Genomic DNA, 17,583 nt, shown 5'->3' on the forward strand with positions numbered 1-17,583 from the left:
TGAAAGAGGGCAAGGACCCTTCTTTAGCTTCAAGTTATAGGCCTATTGCACTTACAAGTTGCTTGTGCAAAGTATTCGAAAAAATGATAAACTGCCGACTTGTACATATCCTTGAAACAAACAATTTGCTCGACCCATTTCAGTGCGGGTTTCGAGAAAGTAGATCCACCACAGACCACCTTGTTCGTATCGAGGCACAGATCAGAGACGCCTTCGTCCATAAACAATATTTTCTGTCTGTGTTCCTCGATATCGAAAAGGCGTATGATACAATATTGGCGTTTCGGAATTCTAAGAGACCTGTCCCACCTTGGTGTGCGCGGAAGAATGTTTCATATAATCGAAAGTTACCTGTCAAACCGGACATTCCGTGTCCGTCTGGGCAGTGTGCTCTCCCAAACATTTGTCCAGGAAACAGGCGTGCCACAAGGTGGCGTGCTTAGTTGCACATTTTTTATTATCAAAATGAATTCTTTGCACTTGTTCATTCCCCGCAATATGTTCTATTGTACATATGTCGACGACGTTCAGCTTGGCTTCAAGTCATGCAACTTGGCCATGTGTGAGCGGCAGGTTCAACTGGGTTTAAATAAGGTCTCCAAATGGGCAGATGAAAACGGATTTCGACTTAACCCACAAAAAAGCACGTGTGTTTTGTTCTCTCGAAAGAGAGGCATGCACTCGGAACCTGACATTCGACTGAACGGGCAACGTCTGTCCGTCAAAGCCGAGCATAAATTCTTAGGCCTAATCTTGGACAACAAGTTGACCTTCGTGCCGTACATCAAGTATTTAAAAACTAAATGTTTAAAAGCCATGAATGTTATAAAAGTGTTGTCACGTACTACGTGGGGTAGTGATAGGCAATGCCTCATGAACCTCTATAGAAGCCTCATTCGCACCCGCTTAGATTATGGGGCCGTTGTCTATCAGTCTGCTACTCAAAGTGCCTTGAAGATGCATGACCCCGTGCACCATTTGGGCATCTGCCTTTCTACGGGTGCTTTTCACACCAGCCCCGTAGAAAGCCTTTACGTTGAGTCAAATGAGTGGTCGCTTCATCTGCAAAGAAGTTATATGTCCTTTGTTTATTTCCTTTAGGTGAAAGCAGACAAGGAGCACCCCTCATACTCTACAATTAATGATTTGTCGAGCTCAACTTTGTTTCAAAACAGGCCTTCGATGAGGCAGCCCTTCTCAGTTCGCCTAAAGTGTCTAGCTGAAGACACTGCAGTGTCACTTGAACATAGTTTAATGGCTCCTGTAGCATGCCCGCCACCGTGGCAGTGGCAGACTATAGACTGCGATGTGTCTTTCCTAGAAGTTACAAAACATGCACCTATTGCCCATATCCGAACATATTTTTTGGAACTTCAACACAAATACACACGTCCTGAGTTCTTCACAGATGCCTCCAAGACTAACTCCTCTGTGTCCTACGCTGCTGTCGGCCCATCCTTTTCGGATGCTGGCCCTCTACACCCACGCACAAGTATCTTCACAGCGGAAGCTTACGCGATACTTGTGGCAGCTAAACACATCAAACAATTACAAATACAAAAAGCAGTAATTTATACAGACTCCCTCAGTGTGGTAACGGCTCTGCACAGTCTTAAAAAACAAAAAAACCCGGTCCTTGTCTCACTTTACTCCATTTTGTGCACACTCTACACACTCAAACAACATGTTGTAGTGTGCTGGGTACCAGGGCACCGTGAGATCCAAGGCAACGTGAGGGCGGATCAGCTCGCTGCATCTGTCCATGAGAGCACCGCCATTACATCCATATCAATCCCGGCCCTTGATCTTAAGCCGTCTCTCAAACGAAACCTCAGGGACTACTGGCAGAGCAAGTGGGATACACACACAAAACAAACTACACGTTATTAAGCCACACCTTGGTCATTGGCTGCCCGTATCGAAATCGCGTCATACAGAGGTAATACTAACGAGACTCAGGATAGGACACACATACACGACACACACACACCTTTTGTCCGGTGGCGATCCACCATTGTGTGACAGATGTGGTGAAGCATTAACAGTCCTTCACATTTTAATTCTGTGCAAACAATTGGACACTGTAAGAAAACAACACTTTCCATTACCCTACCGACAACATATACCTTTACACCCTGCAATGTTCGTCGGTAGGGAACCGCTTTTTAGTCACAAATCATTGTTAGCGTTTTTTAAAGAAATTCATAGTTTTCATATCATATACCCGGGCATCCCGTAGCATGACCTCTCCAGAGAGGTTTTTGCTGCGGTGGTTACACAAGAACGCACGTGCCTCACGGCCCTTGGACGCAAGGGTATGAACGAGTGAGGCACCTGTGCTAATGCCATACATATCCACCATCGTCTTTTATTATCACCAACTTTTGTCATCTATTCACACCACACACACCTTTCACGGCATGGTCATGATTTTATTACTTGTATGTTTTTACCCGCCTTACTGCGAGGAATTTTATGGCCCTTATACAGCCGCTTATCACAATCATTGTCCATATTTTTAGTAAGCTGAACTGGCGCTCTTTGGCCGTGAAATGGCCCTTGCGCCATAAAACATCAAACATCAATCAATCAACCTCACATATCTATCAAACAGTAACTGCTGCATTTCACGTGAACCTTAATGTGGTAGGGAGGTTTGGCTGCAGGGATAACTTAGTATGAGCGTTCTCGGTGAATTTTACGAGTGTTTCTCAATTTACCTTTTTGTATGCTGCATTTCTTTTCAAATTCCTCTGCAGTGGTCGGTGCTGTGGCGGTGTGTCTGTTTCCCCTGTGGCCGCGGACGGTGCGGGACTACGTCTACTACCTGAGCATAGCCACTGCTTTCCTTTTGGGCATCGTCATCTCCCTCGCTTTCTGTAAGTGTGTTCGTTCCTTTTTTCCGGTTGGTTGCTGTGTTTCTCCCCCAGGGTGTCTGCCACCTTTAAGGAGATGTTTTTATATGTTGAGAATTTAGTTGTGCCAGCCTTTATGTGACGTAGTACCACTGAAAGCATGTGTCATTGTAGCATTCACAGTAATAGTTCATTAACTTGAAGCAAAAAACAAAACAACATGGTAGATCCCTCTATCAGGGCAGTTAGTATAATATGGAAGGAAAAAATTATCTTCCTAGATGTACTCTATTTACTTGCGTAATGAACGCACCTCTCTTTCTTTCCTTTTATTTCTTTTTCAGAAAAGTGGACACCATTTTGGGTGGGGGTAAATTACACAGGAAGGAAAAATTGCGACTGCTATAAGAGCACAAACTTTGCGCGATATTATTACTGGCCTTAAAATCAGTGGCGAGAATGCCTTTGGTGCAAAGCCTCTTAGCATATTTGAGAACGTCGCTCTCGACAAGGGAAAACTTTAGTGTGATCCTGCGAAATGTGCAATGATCCTTCGTTCTTTTTCTTTTTTTTTTTTTGAATTTTTATTATTTTTTTAGCTCTAAGCTCATTCTCCTGTTTTACGCTAAAGTGTCGTCCTGTCGCTCGAATCTCACGCTCCAGTGCATGTTCGACTAACTTTATTACATTTTTGAAGCCAGCCATGTAGCTAGCACACCGGGTCAACGTGCCCTACACAGCAGGTGTTCGCCGAAGTTCACCACAGGAACCCAACAAAACAAAAGCAGCATTGGATGGCAGTGCATGCACCTTGTGGGGGCACATCACAATGTCGACGTGGTCGGGTTTTGTATTTATGCCGCTGTGCTTTTGTGGAGCTATAAGGTAGGAGGTTTCTTCCGCATTTGACAGACGATGCTCAGCTGACATTTAGGCCAGACTTAAATTTTATTTTATTTTTATTTTTTTTTATTCATTTGATACCCACAGCGCCATAAGGCATTACAGTGGGGGGAATACAACATGATTACAAGACAGAAGACAAGCTCAATTTGCGGCAAGTACAGTACAGCCTAACCAGATAGTAGGAAGTACACTGAATACACAACGTAACGGAGATTGACAAAAAGGTACGAGAAATTCCAGTGGGTAACATACAGTAAGACGAAAACAAATACAATATGTATACCGCACAACCAAACACCCGTCATCAACTGAACAATTCACTTGACTCTAACAAAGGAAAAAATGAATCAATACCAACAGCGACAATGATTGCTAAAGGTAATCGATTCCACTGGGAAACCGTTTTAGGAAAAAAGAATTACTGAACGCTGCTGTCTTACATCAGTACTCCCGCACTTTGTAAATGTGATCGACTTGTCCAGACACGTAATGAGATGGAAAGATGCAACTGTCACGAGGAAAACAAGTTCGAGATAAGTATACATCATGGAAAAGCTTCAGACGCTGCTTAGCCCGGCGCGTGACCAACCGTTCCCATCCTAAAGCTTGCTTGCAGCGCGTCATGCTGAAGTTGTGGCTCTTGACAATGTTTCCCAGGACATAACGGGCGCCCATGTTTTGCACTTTTTCCAATTTATCTTTATTGAGGGCAGTGGGCGGGTCCCATACGCTACTTGCGTAATCAAGTATCGACTGCACGCATGATTTGTACAATAATTCCCGCGTGGACTGGGGAAACTCACGCGTGTTTCGTCGCAGGAACCACTGCGATCTACAAGCCTTAGCTGTTGCATAATCAACATGACGGTGCCAACACAGAGTTGCATGAAAAATATGCCCAAATACCTGTACTCAGAGACTATTTTTAAAACCTTCTTGTTTATAGTATACTAAGGCGAGCTACGTCGTTTATAGTATACGAAGGCAACCTACGTCGTTATCGCACGCGCTGCTCGCAACTGTTTAGCATGGTTAATAAACAATGTCTTGCTTTTTATTACATAATTGTTTTGTGGTATGATTGCGTGACCTAATGTTGCTTAGATAGTCATCCCCATTGGCTATCATGAATTAAAATGAACAGATGCACACATTAAAAATGGATTTTTTTTTTTCGTGGATGTGGGGAGGTAGGGGCTCATTATGCAAGTAAGTACGATAGTTGATTGTTTTTGTATGAATATGTGAAAGCTCTCACAGTGTCTATTGGTGTATGCATCACCATTGACATAAATGCACCCATCTAGGTACGTGTCGGTTCGTCTCCGTCATGGCTGTCGACCTTCATGATCATGACTGAACCTTTGGGGTAACTGTAGCAGAGAACATACACTTAAATTAGTGCCCCGCTGCGGTAGTCTGGTGGCTAAGGTACTCGGCTGCTTGGTCGGTACTCATTCATGCGATCGAATCCCGGCTGCGGCGGCTGCATTTTTGCGATAGAGGTGAAAATGTTGTAGACCCTTGTGCTCAGATTTGGGTGCACAATAAAGAACCCCAGGTGGTCGAAATTTCTGGAGCCCACCACTACGGCGTATCTCATAATCATATAGTGGTTTGGTACATCAAACCCCACATATCAATCAATCAATCAACACTTAAATTAGCATATAGTGGATTCCCTGCAAAGATGGCATCGACAAGCATTTGATGAACAAGGATAGTCGATAGGCTCACATTGAAATCGTCATGGAGGGAGAGAAACTGCAAGGTATGTGCTCGCAAGTAATGGGGTAATCTATGCCTATCACATAGCGCTTCAAAAATTGCTGGCGTCTCTCTTGCTGCATCAAAGAATTCACTTGCACGGAATTTTCCTGTCAGTGTTGTTGCTTTCCTGTGGTGCTTATTGCAAGCAGTTTGGTTAGACGGTGCCACCGCATTGAAGCAGTAGGGAGCGTAAAGACGCCCTTGCTCCATGTGGAAGCTGCGCTACTCTGGCGACAAGGCACCTCCTGCTAGCACCGACATGAAAGGCAAAGCACGCTACTGTGCTGTAATGGAATCAAATCACCACCTGGGCCACATTGCACCAACCGTAGTTTCTTGCAATAGTGCGCCGAAATCTCCCGCTTCACTGAGACTACCAGGACGTTCTCTGTGCTTCACTTCACCGCTCCCTGATGGTGATAGTGCCCCCACCGGTTAGGAGCATTGTGAGAAGAATGTGAGAGATGAGGCAGGTTTTTGAAGCCTCGTAGTACGTATGTGGTTAGAGTGGCCGGCACCATATCGCTGCTAGCCAAGAAGTCCCAGGTTTGACTCCTAGGTCATCCACGTCAACCAAACTTTTTCGTCTATTTTTCCGTTGTCATTTGTGCTTGCTTCATTTTGTAAATTTCATTGCAGAAGTATTGGAATAGCTCGACGTTAAACAACCGTTAACAATTTCAATGTTGCGGAAATTGCAGCCAAGCTCTATCTAGAAACCTGAACACTCCCGACCAGCTTTCGAGTAGAGCGCCAGACTGGCTTTTGGCAAAGGTTTTAAAGAATAGTAGAACGGCGTACCAGAGTTATAGGCGAGGGGAATTTTGCGGCACTATCATTTCATTAAGAGCAAGAACGAGTAAAGCTGGCGTGCTTCGCTTCAGCCCTTGGCCCTAGAAAGGTGACCTCAGTTGACCTCTAAAGCAGGTGACCTCTAAAGCAGGTGACCTCTAAAGCAGCTGAGTGGACATTGCCACATTCACTGTGTGCTGGCTTTGGCACCATGGTATTCCACCTTATAGAAGTGAAATGAGCCTATGTTGCTGGCGCAATCAGCGTATCCCATCCCATAATCCAGAGCACTGGCCCTCTTTGTCGGTGTTATTCTGACTGGAAGGTTACGTGGTCTCGTATAATATAGCCACATAGTGAGCATTGCTTTGATGTCTGGAAACTTCAAGCCTCGAAGCCATTTCTGTTGGCTCTAGAGTGCCTGCCCATATCTGCCAAGCACTATGTGCTTGCTTTGCTTTTTTACGTGTGTCTTATTTATTTATTTTGTTGTTGAGAAAGTAAAGAGATGTCAAATTATTGGGCAATGCTTGATATCATCCCCTCCTCACCGTTTTTGTGATCAGGGCTGCTTTTTTTTTTTTTTTACGCATCATACTTTCATTGCTTTCGTGGTGCCACCCTGACTGCACCACCTTGCTAAGCAAATGATCTTCATCGCATGCCTCCCACAAATAAGATGGAACACTGAAATCGCTCCTCTGGCAACAAACAAAACGAACTGCACAACGCAGGCTGTTTTGCCGGGCCTGCCTTTCTGGACATGTATTCATGGGGTTTGTCTATATAATGTCGCATGACTTTTCGCAGGTTTATCCTGACTGAGTGAATGTGCCGCTAAAATAAAATGTTGAGCAAGCGTGCCCTCCCTTTTTCAGGAAATTTGAAATATCTGCCAATAACTGAACAAAGACCCCCCCCTCTGTGCTTCCTCCATTTCTGGTGATTCACACACTGCTTGTATTCGCCCAACGAGGGTGAATAATGACTGTCATTGCATTCGTATTAACTATTTCATTTGAAGCGTGGGCAACTTTTTCACCGCCATCTTGAATTCTGTTCCGAGACTGAGCATCGACCTCCACTCAAAATCTCGTTGCGTTATCTTTACCTGTAGGGGAGGGGGGCGCTTGCTCAGGATTTTGGGGTAGGTTTCAATATTACCTTTGGATTCAACATCCGCCTCGTTATAGGCGTCACAGCCCTGCATTGCACTGAAACGATGTGGCGACGAAGTTGTTCTGTTGTTGATCAAAATTTTTAGATATCTATAATTCGGGCCGGAAATATTTTGAAATAAAAAAATTAACTACATGGCACTCATGGAACATTTTTGATGCCGCGGAAAATCTCACCTTTGCCCACTTTTTCAAGGTCTGCGAGTTTGAGTTAAGGAGGTAGTATTACTGCATTTTCTGGCAAGTTCATTTACATGTATGAATGATGCTCCATGCCTTAACTTTATATATACTTCAGGTGTTATAGCACACTCAAGTATTCGTTCTGTAGAAACCGTGTAACAATACCGGACCATTTAAAAAATTTACTTGTTCTACATAAATAAGTGCTACTAAAAAAAACGGGGAGTGTTTTGGCAGTCTACTGTCGATAGCAGGCTCCACAGTTTGTAGTCACTGGCCTTTGTAAGGGTGTAAGCGCTGCGCCATTTTCTGCCATTTTGCAACAATTTGACCTACTGTGACAAGCTGCGCCTAAACGGCAATCTGCGTGTGCAATGCTAAATTTAGTCGAGTTTTATCATCAACCGAGCAACCCGCGTGTGCCACACTAAGGACGCAACCGTGTCCTTATTAAATTAATTCAGTTAGGTCTATTGGTTCTGTTTCACTAGTCACGTCGTGTTTCGGTTCATGCATGAATCTTGCTAAGGTGACTCTATATATGTTTGAACAGCAAAGCTGTTGGCCGAATCATATAAACTAAATAAACAAAGAAAATCAGTTGTGTAATGTTGTAAAGCTAATGCCGCACGCGCTCCTTTCTATTTTTGCTACCTCACCATTACGCGTGTAACACTGCCTTGCGCAAACCGTGCCCGTATGACTGGAAACAATCTAGGTAATCTTAGAACCTTCAATGAGATTACGCGTATGACGCGCACATTAGAGTTCTGGAACTTAAGCGGCCGCTAGCGATGGGCCTCCCAACGACGGCCAGGGGGCGCTGCGCCGCACGCGTGTCGCCGCCTTTCTAGCAAAAGCTGGTCGCTCGGTAGCCTGCTCCCGCCTTCTGCTGGGCTATCTCATCACGTTCACGCGCTCTGCACAGGCTGTTATCTAGTCGCCCTTCATGTGCAGCGTCACCTGTGACTTGCTCCGAATGTTTAAAAAGATTGTAAAAACGTTTTCACGGTGTGAATCTTATCAGAACCGAGATCGATTCATTGACAACCTTTGCCGGACCAAGCAAGTCAAACATGATTTCTTGAAATGAGTGCTGTGTGAATGTCGATGGTGAACAGCTGCCTTTCTATGATAATAAAAGTGAGGTGATGGCGTGAATTCTTTATGTATGTTACCGGTAAAACGTGCATTTGCTGCAGCATTCGTGTCTTCTCGGAGCTATCGGGAAAATACCCCCACGCTTTCGCGTACATTTGTATATAGCCTAAGGATTTCTATTGCTTGAATGCCAAGTGTGTCACGTGTCTTTCAATCTATTAGGAGATCAGTGTGAAGAGCCTAAACTTACATCTGTCCTGTTAAGTCCCTGGCACCATTTCAATGTGCAGTGTTCAGTTTCATAAGAGTTTCACTTTTGCCAAGGTTTTCATCGGATGTTAACAACGTCGTATTGGGAGTCAAATGCCACCTTGGATTTTTCTTTTTTACAGCTTCTTTGAAAGCATAGTGATGCATGCAAAAAATAGTATTTTATGTCCTCTTCTACCATGCATGTTTCTAGCTGCGCATGTTTTATTTCAAAATAATATCCACGCCTGATCACGCAGCATGTTCCCTGATTCGAATCTCGAACATTGACTGCTTGCTTGGTCTTCGTCATAATATAAATACCCTCATAGGATCGAGCATGTTTTAGTTACGTCGAGATTTGCTCCTGATCCACGTCAAATTTTGTGAAACTATAACAAGTTTTATATCTTCCTTGGTTCTTTATGCAACTCGTTTTCATAGCGGCAGCTGTGTATCACCCGCGGCTCGAGCGCATGGAAGAACATAATATGTTACATGTCTAAACCATCATATCATTAGGAGTCATGCCGGGGTTTGAAAGATTGATCCTGGCCACCTGAGTTTTGTTTTTTACTTGCACCGAAATTTATTTGAAGTGTATACGACACGACGACAACGGACAGAGGGTGCACACACAGCAAGCGTCACTTGTGTATGCGCTGAGCATCATACTCTCGTACACTTGAAATATGCAACTCCAACACACCCTGTTTATCATTCTTGCACCAAAATCTGAGTGCACTGTTTCTGTGTATTGCTCCTGTGAAAATGCAGCTGGCGTATGCGGGAATCGAACTCATGACTTCGATCCTAGCATCACAACACCTCATCATGCTAACATAACGGTAGGTGTTGTTTGCAAGACCTGTACGTATAAACGCTCAGCGCTAACCCGCAACACAAATCTGTTTACACTGAGCGGTGACGAGAAGTCTATGGCCATCAGCTGAATAAAACACTTGTAGGGCTCACAGCATGGTAAATTAAGTCCATTAAAGCTGGCAAGCTCCGCCGCTTTCGTACTACCAATGGTTGTCTCGGAAAGCCGGAGCCCAATCGCGAAATGTACAGCTGTTGTCTATTTCCTGTAGTTTCAATTTACAAACACACCTTCTTTTATTATGAGTCCGGCCACCGCGTTTCTTTAAAGTAAATAATAGTTTGTAGTGCTATGCACGACAAACAATTTTCAAAGTAACGAGACCGCAGAGTATCGGCAAACTGGCATAATCCATTTTTGTTGCCTTTGCTTCTCGCACTGCTTGCATTGGAAACGGTAAAACTTGACGGACAGTTCTCAGGTTTTCGTCATGCTTAAACTTTTATAGCAGCTCACAACGCAGCAGTAGTGCATGCCTGCTTTCCAAAATGACGAAGGAGTGCTGCCCGTAGGTTGCGAACTGTGAGACAAGTGCTCCAAGGAACACGTTTTTCGTGCGCGCATTGGGAAAACCCAGCAAGTGCGGCCTGTCCGAGCAACCAGAGCTTTGCCCTCTTTCCGCTAGGGCGGTGAACGGCGCTGCGCAAGCTTGAGCCTGTTCTCTTTATAACGCTGGAATCTTTGATGGCACACGTATAAATGACACGAGGTGTCTCCTGACGGGAAGAGTACCAGAGTCTTGGAAGAACGCTAACATCGTCTTAATACGTAAGAAAGGAGATGACAAGGACTTGAAGAATTACAGGCCGATTAGCTTGCTGTCTGTAGTATACAAGCTATTTACCAAGGTAATTGCTAACAGAGTAAAGAAAACATTAGAATTCAATCAACGAAAGGAACAAGCAGGATTTTGAACAGGCTGCTCAGCAATCGACCACATTCACACTATCAATCGGTAATAGAGAAATGCTCAGAATATAACCAACTACTATACATAGCCTTCATAGATTACGAGAAGGCGTTTGATTCAGTAGAAATATCAGCCGTCATGCAGACACTGCGGATTCAGGGCGTCAATGAAGTACCGTATTTACTCGATTGTACCGCGCCCTCGATTGTAACGCGCACCCGATTTCCACCGCGAAAAAAAAAAAAAACGTAAGACATCGATTGCAACGCGCACCCATTTTTCTCGCTGGCCCGCACGATCACACCACTCGAAAAAACGACTCCTTTCGGGAGCGTCTTCCATTTAAATATGAGGTACGGGCGAAGCTTGTGCCCATCTGACGTGTAACAGAGCATTGCCGTGACTGTAGCTTTACCGTGGACCGATGTCAGCACGCGAACTTGCTTCGCCCCCTTCTTCTCGACGGTTGTGGTGCCAGGCATGTCGAAGTAAAGAGGCGTCTGATCGGCATTCCCGATTTGCCCAAGCAGGTAGCCGTTGTTGCGCCGCAAGTTTAGGACGAACCTCTGAAAACTGTGAAGCTTTTCGTCGTACTCCTCCGCAAAACTTTTCGCATATGCATGTTCCCCTTCGGAGAGAAAAGCCTTTACTCTTCATAAAGTTAGTTAGCCAGCACCTGCTTGCTTTAAACTGGCTCCGCATTAGACCTTTTTCTAAGACTAATTGCATAGCCCGCACTTGGAGCAGTTCTGTCGTCACGGGCCGCTGTGCCGCTTGCTGCTCAAGAACATGCTCGCCAAGCAGCTCTTTAATTTGCGGAAACCGACCCTGCTGTGGTCCACTGAAGCCTTTGCGTGAAGCTTTGCTGTTGACAATCTTCTGCTTTTGTTTCCGCCGGTCCCGCACGCACGTTTCGGGAACTCCGAACGACCGCGATGCGGCCCGATTTCCGTCCGTTTCTGCACACGCCTTGACTTTTCTTTTAAAAGCGGCATCGTGGTGCACTCGAGTTTTTGGAGTCGGCCCTTCCACGCCGTCGATGCTAATGCACTACTGGATGACGAACTCCTCAGCACACGTACGAAGTGCCGCACATGGGAAACACATAGGCAGAAATGGCCGACGCGCCATGCCGACGCACGTAGGGGGCGGCCATTTTGGACTTGCCGATGGCAATAGATTTACCGTAATTTTTTTGTTCGTACTCTATTCTAATGCGCATGCTATTTATGAACTCGATTAACCGGAAAAAAGGTGTGCGTTAAATTCGAGTAATTACGGTATATATAAACATCCTGGAAGAAATCTACAGGGGATCAACTGCTATCATAGTGCTTCATAAAGAAAGCAACAGAATACTAATCAAGAAGGGTGTACGGCAGGGGGACACAATCTCCCCAATGCTATTTACCGCGTGCTCACAGGAGGTTTTCAGAAGCCTAGAATGGGAACAGTTAGGGATGAGAGTTAATGGAGAGTACCTTAGTAACTTGCGCTTCGCCGATGACATTGCATTGCTGAGCAACTCAGGGGACGAATCGCAACTCATTATTACGGAGTTAGACAAGGAGAGCAGAAAGGTGGGTCTTGAAATGAATCTGCAGAAAACGAAAGTAATGTACAACAACCTCGGAAAAGAGCAGCACTTCGAGATAGGTAATAGTGCACTTCAAGTTGTAAAAGACTATGTCTACTTGGGGCAGCTAATAACCGCGGAGCTGAACCACGAGATTGAAGTAACTAGAAGAATAAGAATGGGGTGGAGCATAATTGGCAAGCACTCTCAAATTATGACAGATAGATTGTTACTATCCCTGAAGAGGAAGGTATATAACAGCTGTATCTTGCCGGTACTTAGCTACGGAGCAGAAACCTGGAGACTTACAAAGAGGGTTCAGCTTAAATTGAGGACGACGCAGCGAGCAATGGAAAGAAAAATGGTAGTTGTAACCTTAAGTGACAAGAAGAGAGCAGAGTGGATTAGGGAACAAATGGGGGTTAAGGATATCATAGCTGAAATCAAGAAGAAGGAATGGACATGGGCCATGCATGTAGCGCGTAAACAGGATAACCGCTGGTCTTTAAGGGTAACTACCTAACTGGATTCCCAGAGAAGGCAAGCGGGTTAGGGGGAGACAGAAGGTTGTGTGGGCAGATGAGATTAAGAAGTTTGCGGGTATAAATTGGCAGCAGCAAGCACAGGACCGGGTTAACTGGCGGAACATGGTAGAGGCCTTTGTCCTGCAGTGGACGTAGTCAGGCTGATGATGATGATAAATGCCAACACACTTTGCTGCTTGGCAGATTATCGACAGCTGATGCTCTGGTTTGCTGTCATCAGTCTACAGCGCGTATTGCTCAAGAGTGACGCTACGTTTTCCAGGCACAGGTTCACCCAAATGAAAAGTTCACTCGGGAAAACAGCGGCTGCTGCCTTCGTCAATATCACAACTGTGTAATACGAAGGCTGAATGCTGATTTTTTTGGATCCGACATTGCGACACTCTAAAAAATGCTGGTGTGAGAGAATAAGGACGGCCGCTTCAGAGAGAAAGGCTCTTATCGCACAATCTCTTCCTATTGAGAGCTCACCACGTATAAGGGTACGAGCCGCGTGCTGATGCTTGCCTATAGCGCGCGCGCCAGCTTATCGCAACCACGCCTTAGAATCAAAATTCGCCTCTGCTGCTCGAGCACCCCCCCTTCCCCCGGGTCTTTTTTCATGCTTGTTCAGGACGGGCGGCGTGTTGTATCTCTGCTTGAGCATTCGACGGCAAGTGTAACACGTGCTGGGATACTATCGCGTGCACCACCCTCCGAGCGAGCCACAGAGATCGGCTACCTCGTTTAATCTCTGCGTCAGCAGCGCTCAGCATCCCAGCTTGTGCAATCTTATGCACGGGTAGAACATACGATGCGCGGGGAATGTTACCAACTTGTAGTTTACCTGGAACATGGCAGCAATGGCAAAAACCCGTCGAGTGTCCATATAATTGTAATATATATGTAATAAAAAAAATCACCTAATTGCACGGCGAGTCCATCTAAATTTGTTCGCTGTTTTCATGTCGTCTGTAGCACTTCAATGACTGGAACATAAATTCTTTACACTCATTTTTATAGCGGCCTATTGGTTTAGTATGAAAATAGCTTTTATTAGGTCATGTCTAGTCTAATTGACTTGCAGTTCATGTTGGATGCGGTGTTTTATTTGCATCTTGAGCATTGCCACATTTTAACATCAATTTTTTTTTCATTCAACTGAGTTCTGTTAGCTGGCCAGAGTGCCAGTTATGTTTTTTCTTTGAGTTACTGTGCTTTCATCTTTGATGTAAGATTTAACATATTTATCAATTTGCAGTAAGTCTGGTCACTTGATCAGTATTGAACGCTTAGTAAAAACCACTGAAATTTTTTGGTTTTATGAGAAAGCAGCAATTCTAATTAACAGTGATGTGTTACTCGAAAAATCTGCTCCAAAACTAAATTTTAATGCTTCCAAATACATCTTTTGGTGCTCCAGGGCTGCTCCGAAAGACTGAAGCCCGCTTCCACCCCTGCCTTTAATATGAATGACTCGTATATTGGAAAACATTTCTAGTGGCCGAAATAAGTGGTCATTGTGCTGCGCGACGACATTTTCCTCACCCTAAAACAAAATCTGCATTTATTACTGCTAGTATGGTATGGCCAAAAGCTAGTCATTGTGCTGGGCCACAACATCTCACTTACGTAAAACAAATTCTTGTATTTTCTGCAAGTTTCCTATACCTTCTGCATCATCACAATGCTGTTGCAAGGTCTTTCATAAAGTTACCATTCAATAACCCTGCAGCACACACACCATGCTCACGTCAGAGTCGATATGCCTGTCTCGTCATCAAGTTTAGTGGAGGTCACTATGGCACTGTGACCATCAGAAAAGTTTTTAAGGTTCTTCCTGGCAGTTACATACCTTGATTATAAGCCACTCTATGAAGGCAGAAGAGGGGTTGATGTGGTATGCAACACAGCAGTAGGCGGCAGGGGCAGTGATAATGATGGCTGATGTCTGAATGGACTCAGAGAATCGAACCCCTTTTCAACTTGCCTTCTGCAAGGCCCCAACTTTCGCACAGGTTTAGTGAGACAACGCCTAATCTATTTTGTCAATGTTAGCCAGATGCGCCCGATCCAACCATTCACTACTCTCTCCTCATGCCCTTTCCTGCTCTCTCCCATCGTCTAGCCTTCGCATGTGCTTTGCAGTCATGGGGGAGAGAGTTCCTCATGGAGTGGCCTCATGACAGAAATCATACGAAGTAACTGTTTAGTGCAGTTGTGTACAGATCTGAGGGGTGGTATCTTGCATTCCTCATGTTCACAATATTGGCAATCACGCTGGCTCTGTGAAAGACAAGATGTTTTGAGATAATGTGTCACCGTTCGTGGCACTGTGCGGGAAACCAATAGGGAAGCGCCACTGCAACGCGTCTGGATGCGCTGCTGTGTGACGTGGTGGCGGCATTGCTTCGAGCCACAAAGAAGCAGCACGAAAGAACAAATCTGACAGACATATGATATTGAAGTGGGAAACGCGTCTATCGCATGTACAAGGCAAAGTGCTCGGAAGCGCGTGTGACGCAAGCAGCACTACCCATCATGTAGTGTCTCATCACAACCACTCTCTGAACTAAAGCGGACCAACGGCTCCCGTTCAGAAGCGTGCGTTTGCACTGGCATTGAAAGAAATAAAGGAGGCTCTGGGTGGGAGCACTGTTCTGACTTTGCAACCACCTCAGGTACTATCTATACCTGTTTAGTGAACTTGTAGTGCAGAATATCAAATGCTTTGACCTGGATGAGTACAAAATTCTATTTTTTATGCTTTGCGTCTTTGAAAAGGTTTGGTAGGAGCACTGTTGTGACTTCGCAATCATTTTAGCTACCGTCTATAACTGCTTAGTGCATTTGCAGTGCAGAATATGAAATGCCTTGCCCTGGATGGATCTAAAACTTTATTTTCTGTGCTTTGCATCTACGGTGAGAATGGTAAAGCTGTGATAAATTCCAATTATTTAATATGTCGAATTTGGGTGTTTTAATTCAGTGTTCGAATTATGGCGATTGATTGCAGTCATGTGTATTTTGCTTGCACACTTTGCAAATTCACTCGCCTGACACTGATTTAATCATTTGAAATGAGGGGGGCAAGAGATGAAATTTGCTTACAAGTGCCATGAATTTGTAGGGCGCTATAGCATGTATGTTGAAGCATGAATGTCTATTCAACAAATGGCCTCTCTTGCTAATATTTTTTTGTAGCCTTTACCTTTTTCATGCTAATACATACCTTGATTGTAAGCCATCACTGTATCCTGATGTGGTTTTCTTTTACCCTATGCTACAATGTTTTGCTGTTGGACAAGATGTACCCGCCAACCCAAATAAAGCCTCTGCTTACAGCTAATATACCCCCCAATTTCTGTATCGCAGTCCGTCAAGTACTTTTCGTCATCATCTGGGCATGCACTCTTGGCCGGCACCACTTCTGGCTGCTGCCAAACCTGACTGAAGACGTGGGCTTCCTCGAGTCCTTCTGGCCCATCTACCAGTACGAGTACCGAGGCCCAGCCAGCAGCCAAGACAGCAAAGCAAAAGACGGCAAAGCCAAGAAAAAGAAAGAACATAACGATGGCAATGGTGGTGGTGGTAGCAAGGGGGACCATTCAACGAGCGAGGACTCTGAGGGGAAGCGGTCCTCTGACCAAAATGGAGGGCAGGGCGACAGCAATGGCTTCGAGCTCGTCGACGGTCCCGTAGAGGATGATGGCGGCAAGGAGAAGCAGTCCTGATGCGGTGGAAAGCCACCCTGCTGGCTGGGTGGGTTGGAATAAAAAGGGAGGACGACGTCGGCACAAAAGGCTTGGATCGCCGCAACAGCAGGCTCACACCATTTGGTTGGGCAATGAAATGCTCCACTCGGCTGCACCAATGCACACCGTACCGTACATTCTTGCGTCCCTCTGGACCCTGTGTCATTTTGAATTCTGATAATGTAAATTCACTGAAGCAAAGAAAGGAAGGAGTTGTTCTTCCATGGCATTACAGGTCTCTGTGATTGTAACACTGTAAGGTTAAAAATATTGCTTTGTTTTGGTTTCTTATTTCACAACTGCAGGCAGTTTCTAGAAGAGGGCAGTCAAGTCATTAAGACACCAGAAAAATAGCACGTAAATTGTATCACTCTGGTTTGCATCATGTCTAACCGTCGTAACAAAAGATGGGTTCGTGAGTGTGTTGCAAAGTTCTTGTTGGTTTAGCTTTTGTGGCACAACGACTGTTGCAAACACGAGCTGCATCCCTGATAGACAGTTGCACTACTCATACTATGCAGTTTACCAGCAAGCTATTCTTGGAGTTTTGTCAGTGGCAACTTCGTTGGATTATCAAGAGGTCCTAATCTTTTGCTGAAACAACTTTTTGTTGCACGCAACTGCAGCTTGTAACAAGTTGATGCCTACATGACTCGTGTCTCCCGACACAAAGATGTCAGAGGCGCATTTCTGTGGTATACAACATCTTTACAAAAGCGATAAACAGTGTACCAAATGAAGATTTTTATTATCGTTATGTCAGCTGTTGATAGATAGATAAGTATAAGCATTTTGCTGGCTTTTTAAAGAAGCACATCGCTCTTTATTTTCAACAACAGCAGCTGAATCTTCCTCCCAGTATTCTATTTGCCACATAAAGATTCGTGCCACGACATGTTAG

General features: G+C 44.9%; 1 protein-coding gene across 1 annotated transcript in view; it reads left to right on the top strand.

The window, feature by feature from the left end:
* Window positions 1–16,911, top strand: part of LOC119172217 (translocation protein 1) — a 50,907-nt gene extending 33,996 nt beyond the window's left edge. Inside the window, exons 7-8 of the mRNA XM_037423251.2 lie at window positions 2,760–2,879; window positions 16,303–16,911. Coding sequence (XP_037279148.2) covers window positions 2,760–2,879; window positions 16,303–16,661 — 479 coding nt within the window. The 3' untranslated portion in view covers window positions 16,662–16,911. The remainder of the gene's footprint in view (window positions 1–2,759; window positions 2,880–16,302) is intronic.
* Window positions 16,912–17,583: the final 672 nt, after the last annotated feature.

This window comes from Rhipicephalus microplus, chromosome 3, assembly GCF_043290135.1.
Source record: "Rhipicephalus microplus isolate Deutch F79 chromosome 3, USDA_Rmic, whole genome shotgun sequence".
In the NCBI taxonomy this organism is placed as follows: domain Eukaryota; kingdom Metazoa; phylum Arthropoda; class Arachnida; order Ixodida; family Ixodidae; genus Rhipicephalus; species Rhipicephalus microplus.